The sequence below is a fragment of the Prionailurus bengalensis genome, chromosome B3, assembly GCF_016509475.1.
Source record: "Prionailurus bengalensis isolate Pbe53 chromosome B3, Fcat_Pben_1.1_paternal_pri, whole genome shotgun sequence".
NCBI lineage: Eukaryota > Metazoa > Chordata > Mammalia > Carnivora > Felidae > Prionailurus > Prionailurus bengalensis.
Genome location: NC_057355.1, coordinates 64,767,398 through 64,784,431, shown reverse-complemented (window position 1 = coordinate 64,784,431; position 17,034 = coordinate 64,767,398). Strand labels below are relative to the sequence as shown.

At 37.9% G+C, this 17,034-nt stretch overlaps 1 protein-coding gene across 1 annotated transcript in view; it reads left to right on the top strand.

Moving 5' to 3' along the window:
• Nucleotides 1-2,204: 2,204 nt before the first annotated feature.
• Nucleotides 2,205-17,034, top strand: part of FAM98B (family with sequence similarity 98 member B) — a 36,843-nt gene continuing 22,013 nt past the window's right edge. Inside the window, exons 1-3 of the mRNA XM_043555688.1 lie at nt 2,205-2,359; nt 10,883-11,028; nt 12,142-12,276. Coding sequence (XP_043411623.1) covers nt 2,289-2,359; nt 10,883-11,028; nt 12,142-12,276 — 352 coding nt within the window. The 5' untranslated portion in view covers nt 2,205-2,288. The remainder of the gene's footprint in view (nt 2,360-10,882; nt 11,029-12,141; nt 12,277-17,034) is intronic.

The window sequence follows — 17,034 nt, the reverse complement described above, 5'->3', positions numbered from 1 at the left end:
CCTGAGCCGACTGAGCCACCGACTGAGCCACCAGGTACCCTGCTATCTGGGTGCACAACATTATATAATCAGTCCTGAGTTCAAGGACTAGCATTTCCTCTCTCTAATCAAACCAATCAGTAGTTGTCTAATCATGTCCCTCAACTACTACTGATGTCATTAGCATAAAACTAAACTGAATGAAATTTAGGAATTTCCAGAAGTTAATAGTTTCTGATAGGTGATATTTGGGCCAGAAATTATAGAATATTCACAGCATCAAATAACAATGTGTCTCTGAATACTGTGGTCTGTTCTATTATGATCCATTCCATTCATTCCACAAATAGTTACTGAACACTCTCTAGAAAGGAGGACACTGTTCAACAGAGAAACTGATCAGAAGCCAGTGTAGGAATTTGTCTGAAGTGTTCTTCCTCAGTGATTTTAATTAGTAGCTTGATTTCTTTAATAGACATGGAACTATTCATATTTAAGTTCTTCCTTATATTATTTCTTTTAAATTGTTTCTCAAAGAATGTATCAGTTTCATCTAAAATTTCAAATTTGTCTGCATAAAGTTGTTCCTGAAATCTTATTAACTGTCTATTGTCTGATGAATAGTAAGGATGTCCCCTTTTTCATTTTGGATATTGGTTATTTGTGTCATCATCTTTTATTTTCTTGATCAACTTGGCTAAAGATTTGTCAGTATTATTGGTTTTTGCAAAAAAGATGCAAATTTGGCTTAATTTTCCCTATTTTCTCCCATTTTGATGATGTCTGTCATTGATGTCTCTTATCTCTATTATTTCTTTTTGTTTTTGAAGATTTAATTTCCTTTGTTTTTCAGCTTCTTGAGATTCACACTTAGATAATTAATTTTTAATCTTTTTTCATTAATAATATTTACAGGTAATGTGATCTAAGAATGAGTCTAGACTCTCTTCTTGCATCTTCCCTTTTACTTTTTCCATATATCTGTCACATCTTTTTTATTGTATTTTTAATCTTTTTTCAGTGCCTCACTTTAAAGAAAAAATAGCAGAACATTCAAGATCAACATTAATAAAGAACAGTTACCTCATTTCTATATGACATTAATAGCCACTTTTTTTGGCCAAGATTACTAAAAACAGTACTTTATATGACTGCAACTTTTTGAGGGAGGCAATAACTCCTCAGAATATACATTCTCTCTCTCTGATTTAGAGATGAATTCCAATACATTCAACTGCAAGTAATTTTATATTTAAGCCTGGGATATATGGTAGATCAGTCATTATTGAAATTGATTCAAATTTATGGTTAAGTGACCGTCAGAGAGTTTTACAATTTTATTGGTAAGCTTTTTATCTGTAGCAATAACAGAGAGGTAAGAGCATTACTCTTAGTGGACTGGGGCAAGCGACGCTATGCAAGGCAGCGGACATTACCTCACAAGGGCTAATAGTTAATGTGTCTCACACAACTTTCCATAGTCCCGCTGGATATTCGTGTAGGTTAATAATGATTTTACCCTATACCCGACTCTATTTTACAGGTTAATAATGATTTTACCCTATACCCGACTCTATTTTACATATGAACCCTAAAATGTTTTTTGCGTGGTTTACATAGAGACTGAATTCTCCATGAATAGTACATAGAGGGAATAGTGTTTTGTTTTTTTGGGACTTTATGGAGAGTTAGTCCCAATTTTAGAAGATCACATCATCTACCCTACTTTGCCTTTGGTATTTTTGTTTCTTACACAACACATGCTCCGTATGTGTGTTTAAGAGGTTTCTACAGATAGAAACAAGCACCCGATTACTTTGTTGACCTACCTTTCACAGTGTACCAATATTGTCATACATTACTTTCCCTTTATTTCTTATTTAAAGTTGGAGCATTGCCGTGCATACTGATTTAAATATAGGTGTTGATACGTAATATTATATACCAGTTTTACTCCAGATAATGATTTCATTTCAGGACTTTTGTTACTAAAAGGTCCGGAGTCTGATAGGTTGAGAACAACTTGGGTAGAATCACGATGTTTCCTAAGATTGATGTCAACACAGAAAAGAGCCAGCACAAAGAAATCTTTTTATTACTATAATTTATCGTAATTAAAAAAACTTCGCACTGTTACGTAAAGCGGTTTCAGACCCAGAGCTCCGATTGCCTCCGGCCGGAACGGTTACGCCCCCACTCAGCGGCGCTCCTAAGCAGTCCTGGCGGAGACTCCACCCGGAACTTTGGCGTCGTGACGCAGGTTTCCGGCGGGCTTCTTAGAGCGCCGAACAGCGTTGGGCCCAAGGACCATGAGAGGGCCGGAGTCGGGTCCCGAACCTACGATGGAAGGGGACGTGTTGGACACCCTGGAGGCGCTGGGGTGAGTATTCCCAGGGACGCCCTCCCCTGGAAACGTAAAGCTCTCCCTCCGTTTGGCCGCTGGGGTCTCCTCCCCGTGGGCCTCTGCTGGGCGCGGGCAGCTGGGTGGAGGCCTTCCCAGCCGCGCTCCCGCCGGCGCCGACGGAGTTAAGAGGGAGGCGGGAGAGAAATCCGTTTGAGGGGTGGAGCGGGGCCGGCGAGCTGGGGCGCGTGGCCCCCTCTTCCAAACTCTTGGCCCCGAAACTCCGCAGCCGGGCCTCGCGGCGTTGGCGCGGAGCAGCCAGGTTAGCGCCAGCCTCGACGAGGAGCGTGTCCCTGCGCCGCGGCTGGTATTTTTGTTGACGTAGTGGTCGCGCCCCGGGGCGATGGGTGCTGGAACCCCAACTGCGGCTGGGGACTGTTGTCCCTGTGATGTACAACCTGTGGCTTAATTAGGGTTCGGGAGCGAATCTCCTGCTTCCTTGACCGGAGAAAGTGTCTTTAAGTTGGTGTGGGTCCATTCATTCTACCGTTTCATCCGTTCGTTTAACATACGGCCGTGGTGTTAATACATATTAATTAACGCATGTTTATGTGCTACGGCAGAGGAAAAAGACCGTTTTCAGATTACTAGTAGCTCACATAGTTGGGGCTACAAAGAGTCTACTGGAATTTACAATTCAGGATGCTAAGTGCCATGAGAACTCCTAGAATGATGTTAATGCTTTGAAGCACGGGGATCATGAGGTGCAAAGTCTCCCTCAGCCTCATCCTGTTTTTACTCCCAGCTGTTGTCCGTATCCCAAACTATCTTGTCCCGTGTATTTATCCTCTCTCGCAGTGCCCCCACCTCCTCCCGCTCCAGGAAGTCAGGCGTCTTACCTGTCTTGTTCCCAGCAACGTCCTACAGTGGCGGCCTGTACAATAAATTATGGTTCGATGAATGGGTAAATGAAAAAAAGTTCAAGGAAGAGAATGCACAGAGATAGAGATAGGGCCAGATAGTTGGGAGTCAAAAAATACTCCTTACTTAAATTTAGAGATTGGGACCATCTGCGCAGTTGTTTGCCCTGCCACGTGCTGGAGTTTCTTGAATGGGATAGGCTGTGTCTTTGCAGTTCTATTGTGAAGCTTGAAACCCCCACCCACTTTATTATTTTTTTTTTTTCTAAAACTGCACTTGCTCTTCTGTCAGTTGCTTCATTTGGACCCCAATAATACCTACTAGACAATGTTACAGATCGGAACAAATGTTTGTCAAATGAAAAAACTGAGTCAGATTATTTAAGGGGTATTTTTACTCTGTGAAATCTCTTGGAAATTTTCACTTAATTTGGTTACAGAAGTAGCCAAAACAAGAAGTTAAAATACTTACTAGGAGTGTGTAGGCCCCAAATAGTTTGAGATCCTGAGTACTCCAGATAAAAATAGTATGATTATGTAAATAGTTTATGAAAAAGAGAAAGTCAGTGCTTTTTTTCTCTTCCTTCATTCCTTTAATTGTGCCTATTATAGGTGTTTTGAAAAATTAAGTTTGCTATAACCTTGACTTTTATGAAGGAAAACTAGTTTCAGATTATTCAATATGGAAAATAAAACAGTTTATGTATGTTAGAACTGATTTTTCCTGGAATATGTGAGGACATGATTTTGAAGTTTGAGTTTTCTTACAATGATAATGAAATACAGAAAACAGTTTTTACTTAAAATATGTGTTGTAATTGAGCACTAGGTTTTAAAATATCCGTGTAGGGGCGCCTGGGTGGCGCAGTCGGTTAAGCGTCCGACTTCAGCCAGGTCATGATCTCGCGGTCTGTGAGTTCGAGCCCCGCATCAGGCTCTGGGCTGATGGCTCGGAGCCTGGAGCCTGTTTCCAATTCTGTGTCTCCCTCTCTCTCTGCCCCTCCCCCGTTCATGCTCTGTCTCTCTCTGTCCCCAAAATAAATAAACGTTGAAAAAAAAAATTTAAAATATCCGTGTAGTTTGTGAATAACACATTTTCTGTTGTGATTAAAACACTGAGGGTATCAGTGAAAGTACTTTATAAAGTAAAATTAGAAATTAAAGGGAGGAATTAAAAGGGAAAATCTATGTGAAAGAACAGTTTGGTGATATACTGAAAACTGGGTAGGAATAACTGTTTCCTCATGAGTTCAAGCTCATGATTTCAGAGTTCTTTTTTAGTTTTGACAGTCTGATTTTGTAGAGTAGATTCTCAGCCCTGGTTGTACATCAGAATCATGTATGGAGCTTGTGAAATAAAACGTTCCAGGCTGTTATGTACCAGACTGACTGGATCATGATCTTCCAGGGTGCATACAGGCATGCATATTTTGAAAAAGCTTCACAGCTTATTTGAGAATCACCATTATGGAAGGGGGTTTATTTCAAATATTTACTGGTCACAACTCTGTGTTGCACCTTGTTCTGAGAAGTCGGTGGTGAGCAAAATAGAATTGAGCCCTGTCCGGGTGGGCAGTCTAGTGGAGAAACAGATGTGATCACACAAACGTGATAAACTGTGTTAAATGCTTTAAAGGACAAAAAGGGTGGCATAACATGACAGGAGGACCTATGTAAGGGCAGGACAGGAGCAGGACAGGAGTAAGCTAGGTGAAGTTGGATGGGAAAGGAGAACAAGGGTGTCCTTAAAGCGAGAACAAAATAATGGAAGACCCTGAAGTGGAAAGAAGCTTGCTGTATTGTTTGGAGGGCAGAGAGCAAGGGCCAAGATAGTGGAAAATTGGATTGAAGAGTTAGGTGAGGACCAAGGCATGCAACACTTTTTAGGCTGTGTTCTGGATTTTGTTCTTTGTCGTAACAGCAGTGGGGCATGATTGAAGGATTTTAAATAAAAAGGGGAGAGAACAGATGTCCAGTTTCAAGAGTTACCTCAGTAAGGTGGAGAATGGATGGGAGAATTTAGTCAATAGTCAAGACAAGAAGCGATGGGTGCTTTGTGGAAGTGGATATGGAAAGAAGTGCACTGCAGAACTTAGTGGTTGCTTGGATATTGGAGCTGAAGAACATGATGGTATCAATGACTCATTTCTTCAGTAAGTATTTATTGAACCAAAATGAAAGGATGCACCTTGGAATCTAAATTGGACAGGGAAGAAAATGAAGACAGCAGAGAGCTAGTCAATACAGAGATTATGGAGGGACCAATGGAATGGAGGTAGAGATGAGATCCAAGAATAGTTGTCAGTGAGTGGTCAAAAGGGCAAGCCCAAGGATAGGTAGTAGGTTGTGGTTGAATTAATGATTTTGCAGGTGGAGTGGTTCCCAGTGATGGTAAGGTCTAAGGGGTGGCTCACTGACATGAAGTGGCAAAGGTCAGAAAAGACAAAGTTCAGGAATTAGAGCTGAGGTTATTGTATAGGGTATACATACAGATCAATGGCAGAAATAGGGATGGAGAGGAAAACTGAGAGCAGGGAATTTTGGAGAGTGTCCAAACAATTAATAGGTGAAAACCACAAGAGAAAGAGGGTGGCAAATCTGACTGGCCTGAACCTAGAGAGACCAGGAATATTTATAAGATGATGGGGAAGCAGTGATACGGATGCTGTTTGGGGAAGCAAAAAGGACAGAAACCTTACCATCTGCTCCTGAAGAACTTCAGAGAGTAAAATCACCAAAGCTAGAGGTGGCAGGGATAATCTTTCTGAGAAGAGAGGGACAATCTAGGAGAGTTGTTGTTCATGGATGAAACCTAGTGTAAAAGTCTGGGATGCAGGAAGTGGAGAGCTGGATTAGAGGCAAGCCAGTAGGGTGTGTAAATGATAGGGGGAAGGAAAGGTCTCATACTGTATATGTTGGCTGATGGAAAAGAGAAAGTAAATTAGGCAGTGGCTGTGTATTTGTGGAGGTTTGCCAATGGCCTTAATGGACTTGAAGATTTGGATCACCCAGATTGAAGCAGGGCCAGACCAGCAACTGTGGGGAAGTCTAGGCTTAGGGGAGGTGTCCCCAGTGTTTGGAATAATAGCACTTTCTTAATTACATAAAAATACATAGAACAAACTAAGAGCATATAATAATCCCTATCGTATAGGATATTGTGGCAATTAAATGAGGTAATTAAATTAAATACATAAAGCACACAGCACTGGCCTACCATAAGAGCAGTTTGTGGTATTACTACTAAAACTGTGATTAGTCAGTTTGGTTAAATGCACTTTTTCTTGTTTTTATTTTTTACCTCATGTGATGAGCTGAGGCATTGAGATTTATGGTTTTTTTTCTCTTCTAAATTATTTTTGATGATTTAAAAAGTTTTAATTGAATTTTATAAGTGGCATATCAGTTAAAAATAATTTATCACCAATGATATGAATTAATTAAATTTATTTAAGAGTTTATGATTATTTCTTTACTGCAGAAGTGAAAGCAAGTAGGGGGAAAGAAGATGTTTACTATTCAGTCTCACTAAGAGGCACTGTAAGATCTGGAGGAAAGGTAACATATGGAGGAACCAGTCTTGCCTATAGGAACAGGGGCAGTGGTCTAGTCCTAGCTCTGCCTTTACTTGGCTGCATCACCTGGCCAGGTTATTTGCTTAGTTTCCTTATTAGTATAGACAGAAGTGTGACTTCATGTGGAGTGTGTGGGTTCAAATCTGGATTTAAATCCTAGAGTCATCACCTAGTTCTGATCCTATAGAATTGAGATAATGCTGACTCCAAAGCATTACTGTAAAGGCTAAATTATTTATGAATAAATATAATTATCAATATCTGTACCATATATCTATCTATGTTTGCCCATTACTGTGCCTAGCCTGCTACTTAAGGCAGGTACCTTAACCTCATTAGGCCTTAATTTTTTAATTTTTATTTGGGGTGGGGAGGGGCAGAGAGAAGAGAGAGAGAGAGAGTCTTGAGCAGACTCTGTGCACATTGTGGAACCTGATGCAGGGCTTGATCCCATGACCCTGAGATCTTGACCTGAGCCGAAATCAAGAGTGAGATGCCCAACGGACTGAGCTACCCAGGTGTCCAAAGCCTTAATTTCTTACTTGCAAAATGGGGATTTGAAAATACCTTCATGAGCTCTGACCAGAGAATTCAGAGAAAAAGATGCGCAAATGGCCTTTAAACATATGAAAAGATGTACAGCCTTGCTTTTAAGAGAAATGTAAATTAAAACTATATTGAGATACCAGATGGTCAAAAATCTGAATGTTTGACAACTTTGGTGAGTTGTGTGGGAATGGGTACTCTTACACCTTGATGGTACAGCCCCCGTAGAGGAATATTTAATAATATCTAGCAAAGTTAGATATCCATTTACCCTTTGACCCAACAGTCTGACCTCTAGAAATCTATCGCAGGTAAAAACTGACAAAAATTTGCTAAATTTTTCTTCTCTCTCTCTTTTTTTTTAATGTTTATTTTTGAGAGAGAGAGAGAGAGAGAGAGAGAGCGAGCGAGAGAGAGAGAGCTAGAGAGCCAGTGCAAGTGGGGGAGAAGCAGACAGAGCAGGACACAGGATTCCAAGTGGGCTCTGTGCATTAACAGCAGCGAGCCCTATGTGAGGCTTGAACTCATGAACTGTGAAATCATGACCTGAGCTGAAGTCAGATGCTCAACCGACTGAGCCACCCAGATGCACCCCAAATTTTTTCTGATAGCACAATACTACAAATAACCCAAATGTCCTTAACTGGGGGCCTAGTACTCCTTACAGTGGAGTACTATATAACTGTAAAATAATTGGGCAGTGTCTCTGCTGATCTCCAGTACAGTTGACCCTTTAACAACATGGATTTGAACTGTATGGGTCCACGTGTACATGGACTTTTTTCAAAAAAATATATGTATAATACTGTAAAACTCCTATGATTTTTTTTTAGCTTGCTTTATTGTAAGAATATGTGATACATAATAACATACCAAGTACGTGTTAGTTGGCTTTTTATATTATTAGTAAAGCTTCCAGTTAGCAGTAGGCTATTAGTAGTTATGTTTTTCAGGAGTCCAAAGTTATATGCAGGGTTAGGATTGGCACCCCTAAATCCTTGTTTTTGGGTCTGCTATATATGTAAATGTATGTGTATGAGTGTGTATGTGTTTAAAGCAAGGAATAGGACAGTGTGTAGTAGACTGCCTTTACCTAAAAAAGTATATATACGTTTATATTTTAAAACATTATGGAATGACCACCCCTAATAAACATGCACAGGAAGGAAGGAACAGAGTAGAGGGAACAAGATTAAGATTGCAAGCTAAGTTTGTTGAATATTCCTGGTTTTCTAAATTAGACTTTGAAATAATGTACACGTTTTACATAATTATAAAGCAAAAGTAAATAAAATGAAATCAAAGCAAGGAAAATTGCTGAAAATTGAAAGCAAAATGAAACAAATGTTTACCAGTATATGGAGTAGATGGTTTCATCCCATGGAAAGGGATTGTTTTTTCCTACATCCTTACTGGAATATATTCTTTTTTTTTTTTAAGCTTATTTATTTATTTTTAATTTTTTTTATTTATTATTTTTGAGAGAGTGAGCAGGGAAGGAGCAGAGAGAGAGAGAATCCGAAGCTGGCTCTGTGCTGACAGCAGAGAGCCTGATGGGGGCTGCAACTCATGAACCATGAGATCATGACCTGAGCCAAAGCCAGCCGCTTAACTGACTGAGCCACCCAAGTGCCCTTAGTTTGTTTGTTTGTTTATTTATTTATTTATTTATTTTTTAAATTTTTTTTTCAACATTTATTTATTTTTGGGACAGAGAGAGACAGAGCATGAACGGGGGAGGGGCAGAGAGAGAGGGAGACACAGAATCGGAAACAGGCTCCAGGCTCTGAGCCATCAGCCCAGAGCCTGACGCGTGATGGCTCAGAGCCTGACGCGGGGCTCGAACTCCCGGACCGCGAGATCGTGACCTGGCTGAAGTCGGACGCTTAACCGACTGCGCCACCCAGGCGCCCCTATTTATTTATTTTGAGGTGGACAGAGAGAGAGCATGCGCGAGTGTGAAAGGGGGAGAGAGAGAATCCCAAGCAGACTCTGTACCAGCAGCACTGAGCCTGATGTGGGGCTTGAACTCACTGAGGTCACGACCTGAGCCAGAACCAAGAGTTGGACGCTTAACTGACTGAGCCACTCAGGTGCCCCTTAATAGAATATATTCTAAAGATAAAAATTGTTTTCAGTAATTTTATTGTTAGTTATTTGATTTTCCCATTCTGAAGCTATCTGTAAATCTATTTTTATGTGTAGTAGGATTCTGTAAATGTCATTACAAACCAGAATTTCATTCTGAGAGATAATAGAAATGTAAAACAGAATAAGTAAATATCCTACAATTCTAAATTTGAATTAGAAATAGCAATGTGAACTCCTGATGTAATTTCTCTTAAAAAGATGCATATACAATGACTTACCTTTAGTATCAGATTGTGTACTCTTAAGTATGATTAAAAAGAATCAGGGCTTTTTGGAGAAATGGCCAATTACAGGTATAGGGCAGGAACATCTTGTCATAGAAAGCAAGGAAAGAATTCAGAGAATACAGGGAATAAAAGGATTCCGTGGCCAATATGAATGGGCTCCCACTAAGCAGAGGTAGGACAATTTAAGTATCCATACATGCATACATACATACATACATACATACATAAGTGGCAGTGGATTAAATTTAAATATGTTAAAATCTAAAAGTTTATAATGGAAAAAAGTTGCAGGAAGAACAATAAAAGTAGAAAACTGGTATATAATTCAATGAAGTTAATATATAAAATTAGAAAATTTTAGGTTTATTCAAATACATTTTGTAGCAGTGTTTAAAAGTACAAAATTATAAAATAAATGGTTTAGGTTAAAATGATCTCATACGTAGGTCCTTTTCAGTTTTAATTTTTTAATTTAAAATTTGCATCTGGGTGTCTGGGTGACTCAGTCAGTTAAATTTCTGACTTCTGCTCAGGTCATGGTGTCAAGGTTAGTGAGTTCGAGTCCTGCCTTGGATGAGCCCCGCTTCTCCCCCTCCCCCTCCCCCTCCCCCCTCCCTCTCCCTCTCCCTGTCTCCATCTCTCTGCGCTTTGTGGGATTCTGTGTTTCTGCCCCTCGCTCACTTGGGCTCTCTCAAAAAATAAAATAAAATTTGTGTCTGTTCTTTTTTTGCTAAATTTTTTTTTTGCTTATTTTGTAACTAGTATATGGTTATTAGACTGCTCTATTTGACTTTGTGTTAGTTATAATATTTATCTTAAAATTGGTTAATAATGTTACTAAAACATGATAAAATGTTGACAAAAAGCCAAATGCCAATTAAATAGGGCAGAAATTGGCAAACCATGTCTATAACAGACCTAATAGTAATTTTAGGCTTTGCTGACCATACTGTCAACTCTGCAGTTGCAACATGAAAGCAGCCAGAGATAGTTTGTAAATGGATACATTTATTGGCTGTGTTCCAGTAAAACTTTATTTATAAAAATAGGCCCCAGGCCTTGATATATAGAGTACTACCAGTTTGGGTTTTTTTTTTTTTTTTTTTTTTTTTTTTTTAACACCTTTTACGTCTTTCTTTCTAGGTACAAGGGACCACTGTTAGAAGAGCAAGCCCTTACCAAGGCAGCAGAGGGTGGACTGTCTTCGCCTGAATTTTCAGAGCTCTGTGTTTGGTTAGGCTCTCAGATAAAATCATTGTGCAACTTGGAAGAAAGTATCACTTCAGCTGGTATTGCCATTGTATTTTGTTTTTCTGTAGTAGTAAAATGAAATGATGGCTTATGATTTATAGTTTTACCTGCAATGTGCCTGCAAAGAAAAATCAGTAACATTATGAAGAACTGCAGCATGTGAAACTGAATACCTTTGGGTTAAATTTTATAGTAATTCAAAATTGGTTCTTAAATTTATGTAAGATTATGAACAACAACTGTTTACGATCTTAACCTTAGTATCATTCTTCAGAGAAAGTAGAGTCTGAATTTGATTATTTAAAAGGTTAAAATTTTGAATATTGCTTACTTTGAATTTAGGTTTTGTTTTTGTTGTTAAGGTACATGTAATTCCTAATTTAAATTGAATTACCATGCCTGTAATTCAGGACATGGATTCACGTAGAAATACTTCTCTAAAAAACTCCTGTGCTAGATCAGAAATGTTTGTTTAATTTGTTACTGTCTTGGTAACTGGAGTCCTTGTGGCTCTTTGGTGGAATTTCAGATAGCAAATTAAAATGAAAAATAAAAAATTATTGAGCACTTGATAGGGTACAAAGTAACCTTCTCTTCTGGAGCTGTCCTTTTAAATTGTTTTCCTTTCTTGACAAATCCAGTAGAATTCCCTTGAAGCAAAGTAAAATTAGCTGAATTGAAAACATGTGGCACAAATTCATACATCATTAGATTATGAAAGAAAGATAAGCAATGAAGCTCAAATGATTGCATTTTTTATCTGAATCCATAGAAATACAATAGAAATACATCATTTGCTGTGAAGCCAGTTATTATAGTCACAGTAACACTTTCGGTATTTCATTTACTGATGTAAAATAGTTCCAGTTTATCTGCTTTTGTGGAAAGTCCATTGGAAAACAGGGATTGAAATATAAAAATACTTATGTCATGATTAGATACTTAAGTTCTTAAATTTAAGTGTTCCTTTTTTTATGTAGAAATTGATTATCTATACCTAAGCATGGGGGTGTCACACATGTAAGGATTTTACGTCAAATTGAAAAATTTTAATTAAGTATAAAATTGAAATCAACTAGCGGTAGATTTTATAGTTTCAGATTATATGGTAAAATGTTCGGTAAGTGTTTTATGGTTTTTCTTTTTTAAAGGGAGAGATGATCTAGAAAGCTTCCAGCTTGAGATAAGTGGGTTTTTAAAAGAAATGGCATGTCCGTATTCTGTACTCATATCAGGAGATATTAAGGACCGTTTAAAAAAGAAGGATGACTGTTTGAAGCTTCTATGTAAGTTATCTTTCTTTGAACATTTAAACTCATGTGTTTGATGTGGTTTTTGTTACGTTCAAGATTTAGAAATTTGATAAATGAAGTTTTGGACATTTTGTATGTTAAAAAGATTTTAATATTTGACTTAAAATATGAAGCTGACTTAGCAATACTTACATAAATGTATAAATTCTAATGTGCTGAGATTTCTAACACTTAAGATTTATTTGGCCATTGTAGAATGCTGTGTTTGTGATTTACATACTGTTTTAGTTTTTTCTTCATGTAATTCATCACTCAGCATTTATACCTAAATGAATAGGTTGGTCATTTAGAGCCCTGTTTATTCTTAAAACTCTGAAACTAGGCAGTGAAGTGCATTATTAGATCTTGTTTTTAGTGCCAGGCATTGAATGAGAGTTGGTTCAAAAATATTTACTGATCTATTATTAAACTGGAAACTGCTCTAGGCACTAGGGTTATATCAGTTTTTAAAACGATTGTGCCCTCTGGCCGTTTGAATTCTAGTGAGTGTTACCTGTTTTTGTCAGGGGTGAGTTTGGAATATAGATTACCCTATATCCAAACAGTTACCACAACTAATCCATTTATTTGTATTCGGGTCCTTTAAACATTTTTAAAATTCAGTTAATTTCATGCTGTTTTCAAAGTTCTGCAGACAATGGTCATTTGAAAGAATTTTTCTAGCATCTGTTATTGAAGATTTCTGTTATTTCAGGTTCTACCATTTATAAAAAAACTCTATGTGATATATTCCTCATAGGCTGTAGTGTTTGTTTAATTGGCGCAGAAATCATAAGTGTTAAGTGGTGGTGAAAGAAGTGTTGACATTTGAATTGCCTTGTGTGGGTTGCAGGGGATAAAAATTATGTCCCCCCCCCTCCCCCCCCGCCTCCCAACACCCTTTTCTTATACTGTTTCCCCATCTTCCTCCCATTCAGTAGGAGTCACTGATTTAAGGAACCATTGTTAGTGATGGGAGAGCACAGTAACCCTTGGGGACAGAAAGGAAGCTGAGAAGCCTTGGCCCAGAGGAACATGGGCGCTCTGTCAGTGAGAACTGTGTGCTCCATTGTGTTTCCCTTTTTGCCTTATCTGCTGAAAATCTGAACAATAATAGCAATACAGGTTTCTGGTACAAGTAAAAATAAGGAGATAAAAGAGAAATTGGTATAATTTTTTCTGATGATGAAAACGTATGCCTGGAAGATGGGGCAAAACAGAATTCGTGTTAAACAGGTACAGTATCAGTTAGGGAAGATAAAAATGTTTTTGAGTTGGGTGATGGTTGCCTACCAGTGCAAATATACTTAATGCTGTTGTATGTTTATAAATGGCATGGTAAATTTTATGTTATGTGTTTAAAATTATATGTTCATCATAGAATTCTTACGAAGTATAGAGAATTGTTAAGAAGAAAATCATTGATAATCTCACTCCTCAGAATCATCAGTTGTTTTTGGTGTTATTTTCTTTTCCTTCTCTTTTTCCTTTGTACACACACATGTAAGTAAGATTAAGAGCCTATCGTAGATGCAGCTCCTTGTCTTCCTCCTTCTCATTTAATGTATTGTGAGCATTTCCCCATCACTTAATATTTTTTTGGAAAGAATAATTTAAATGGCTACAGAGCATTCTATGCTGTGGACATAACATTTTTGTACAATGGGTGTTTAGATTCTTTTCTATTTTTAATTCATTGTTCATGTTTTTGGCTACTGTTACTTAAAGATTATAAACATTTAAAAATAAACTCTAGGTATGTATTACCATATTTTGTTCCAGAGTTGTTACACCAGTTCAGTCTTACCGCCATCTCTTCTGTCTTTGTCTTGACTCTGTTTAAAACATAATGATGCAGTAAGTCTCTTCATACTTTTCTTGCAGTGTTTGCAACATGTATAAAACAAAAAGGGCCAGAGTCCTTAGTATGTGAAGAGCTTTCATAAATCCAGAAGAAAAAGATAAAAACTCAGTGGAAAAGTGCGTAAAGTATGAAAGAAATGAACTGGCACTCCACAGAAAAAAGTTTTTAAAAAATTGCTTCTAATTATGAAAAGATGTATCACTCAAAGAGTTACAAAAATAAAATGACAGGATACCATTTTTCACTTAACAGACAAGTAAATAACAAAAATTAAAAAAAATGTGATGATACAAGTTTGGGGGAATATGCATCCTCGTATACTGTTAGGCATTAAAATGTGAGAGAATAACTGTTATAATAGTTTTTTATTTTATTTATTTTATATATTTTATTTCACTTAATTATTTGAGGGCAAATTCTCAATATCACAATTAAAATTCACCTACCTTTTAACTCGGAAATCCCGTAACTAGGAATACATATTTATTTCCCTAAGTGTACACAGATATATGAAAAGGGTGTTCATTATGGCATTATTCATAGTAGTTAAATAGAAATGGTATATCTTTGCAGTGATGCCACTATATAGCCATTAGATTGAAAATAGATCAAATGTGATGGTATGGAATGATTTCTGAGATGTATTGGTAAGTTTTAAAAATATATACGGATATGTGCAATACACTCATTTATATAAAAGAAACAAAAGCATGTAGATGGTAGATATGCATTCTCAATATACATACACATATGCCTAAAATGATATCCCAGACATTAATGTTGATTGCCTTTGGAGAAGGGGAATCTGAAGATCTGTGGTGGGAAGAAGACTTTTCACTGTATTGTTTACCATCTGCATGGATTAGCCTTTTATTTATTTTTTTTTTATTTAAAAAAAATTTTTTTTTTCAACGTTTATTTTTGGGACAGAGAGAGACAGAGCATGAACGGGGGAGGGGCAGAGAGAGAGGGAGACACAGAATTGGAAACAGGCTCCAGGCTCCGAGCCATCAGCCCTGACGCGGGGCTCGAACTCCCGGACCGCGAGATCGTGACCTGGCTGAAGTCGGACGCTCAACCGACTGCGCCACCCAGGCGCCCCTGGATTAGCCTTTTAAATACTAGACTGAACTCTTGTTTGTAGTATTACGTAGAGCACGTTCCCACAGAACAAAGGCAGACCAGCTTAGATTCTGTCGAGAGTATACATTTTTGAAGAACTGGTGATCTGTTTGAATGAAGTTTTGAAATCAGAGGGACCTTGGCATAGTCTTCATAAGTACAGTTTGATACATACTGTCTTAACTTTTTGTGAGCTCCTTAGACTATCATGTGTAGATTGCAGGGAAAAGTCTTTAAATCAGTGGCTCTCAATCCTGCCTGCCCATGAGAATCACCTTGGGTCTAACATCATACGCATACTTAACTCCTACTGGTTCAGAATCTGCTGGTTCAGAATCTTGGAGGGTGGGAAATGTTGTGTGTTCATTTCCAGACCACTGCAGTAAAGTGAATATCACAGTAAAGCGAATCAAATTAATTTTTTGGTTTCCCAGTAATATATATTGGGTTACCCCAGTAAATATAAAAGTTACATTTACAGTATACTGCAGTTTTTTTAAGTGTGCAGTAGCATTATGTCTGAAAAAAACCCAATGTACGTTAATTAAAAAATACTTTATTCCAAAAAAATGCCAGCTATCATTCAACTTTCAGTAAGTTGTAATCTTTTGCTGCTAGAGGGTCTTGACTCTATATGCCAATGGTCTCTGATCGATCATGTTGCTGGTTGCTCAGTGTTGGGGTGGCTGTGGCAATTGCTTAAAACAAGGCAACAGCGAAGTGTGCTGCATGAGTGGACTCTTTTACAAACATTTTCTCTATAAAATGCGATGCTGTTTGATAGCATTTTGCCTACAGTAGAACTTCTTTCAAAATTGGAGTCCATCTTCTCAAACCCTGCTGCTTTATCAACTAAATTTATGGAATATTCTAAATCTCTTGTTGTCATTTCAACAATCTTCACAGTATTTCACCATGGGAAGATTCCATCTCAAGTTATCATTTTCTTATCCATCTCGTCATCTGTTGCGGTTTGTCATGAGATTGTAGCAGTTCAGTCACATCTTCAGTTCTGCTTCTAGTTCCTTTGCTGTTCCCACGACATCTGCAGTCTTCAGCCTTCAAAGCCATCCATGAGGTTCAGAGTCACCTTTTTCCAGACTCCCGTTAATGTTGGTATTTTGATCTCTTGAATCATAAATGTTCTTAATGACATCTAGAGTAACGAATCCTTTCCAGAAGGTTTTCAATTTACTTTGCCTGGATCATCAGAGGAATCACTATGGCAGCTGTAGCCTTAAGGATTATATTTCATAAATAGTAAGACTTAAAAGTCACAATTACTCCTTGATCTGTGGGCTGCAGAATGGATATTGTGTCAGCAGACGTGAAAACAGCATTAATCTCATTGTACATTTCTACGAGAGCCCTTGGGTGCATTGTCCATGAGCAGTCGTATTTTGAAGGAAATCTTTTCTTTTGAATAGTAGGTCTCAACAGTGGGCTTAAAATAGTCAATAAACCATGCTGTAAATGGATGTGCTTTCACCCAGGTTTTGTTGTTCTATTCATACAGCACGGGCACAGTAGGTGTAGCATAGTTCTTAAGGGTCCTACGATTTTTACAGTGGTAAATGAGCATTGGCTTCAAGTCCCCAACTGCATTAGCCCCTAACAAGAGGATCAGCCTGTCCTTTGAAGCCAGGTATTGATTTCTCTCTAACTACGAAAAATCCTACATAGCATCTTTCAATAGAAGGCTGTTTCATCTGCACTGAAAATCTGTTGTTTAGTGTAGCCACCTTCATTAATTGTCTTAGCTACGT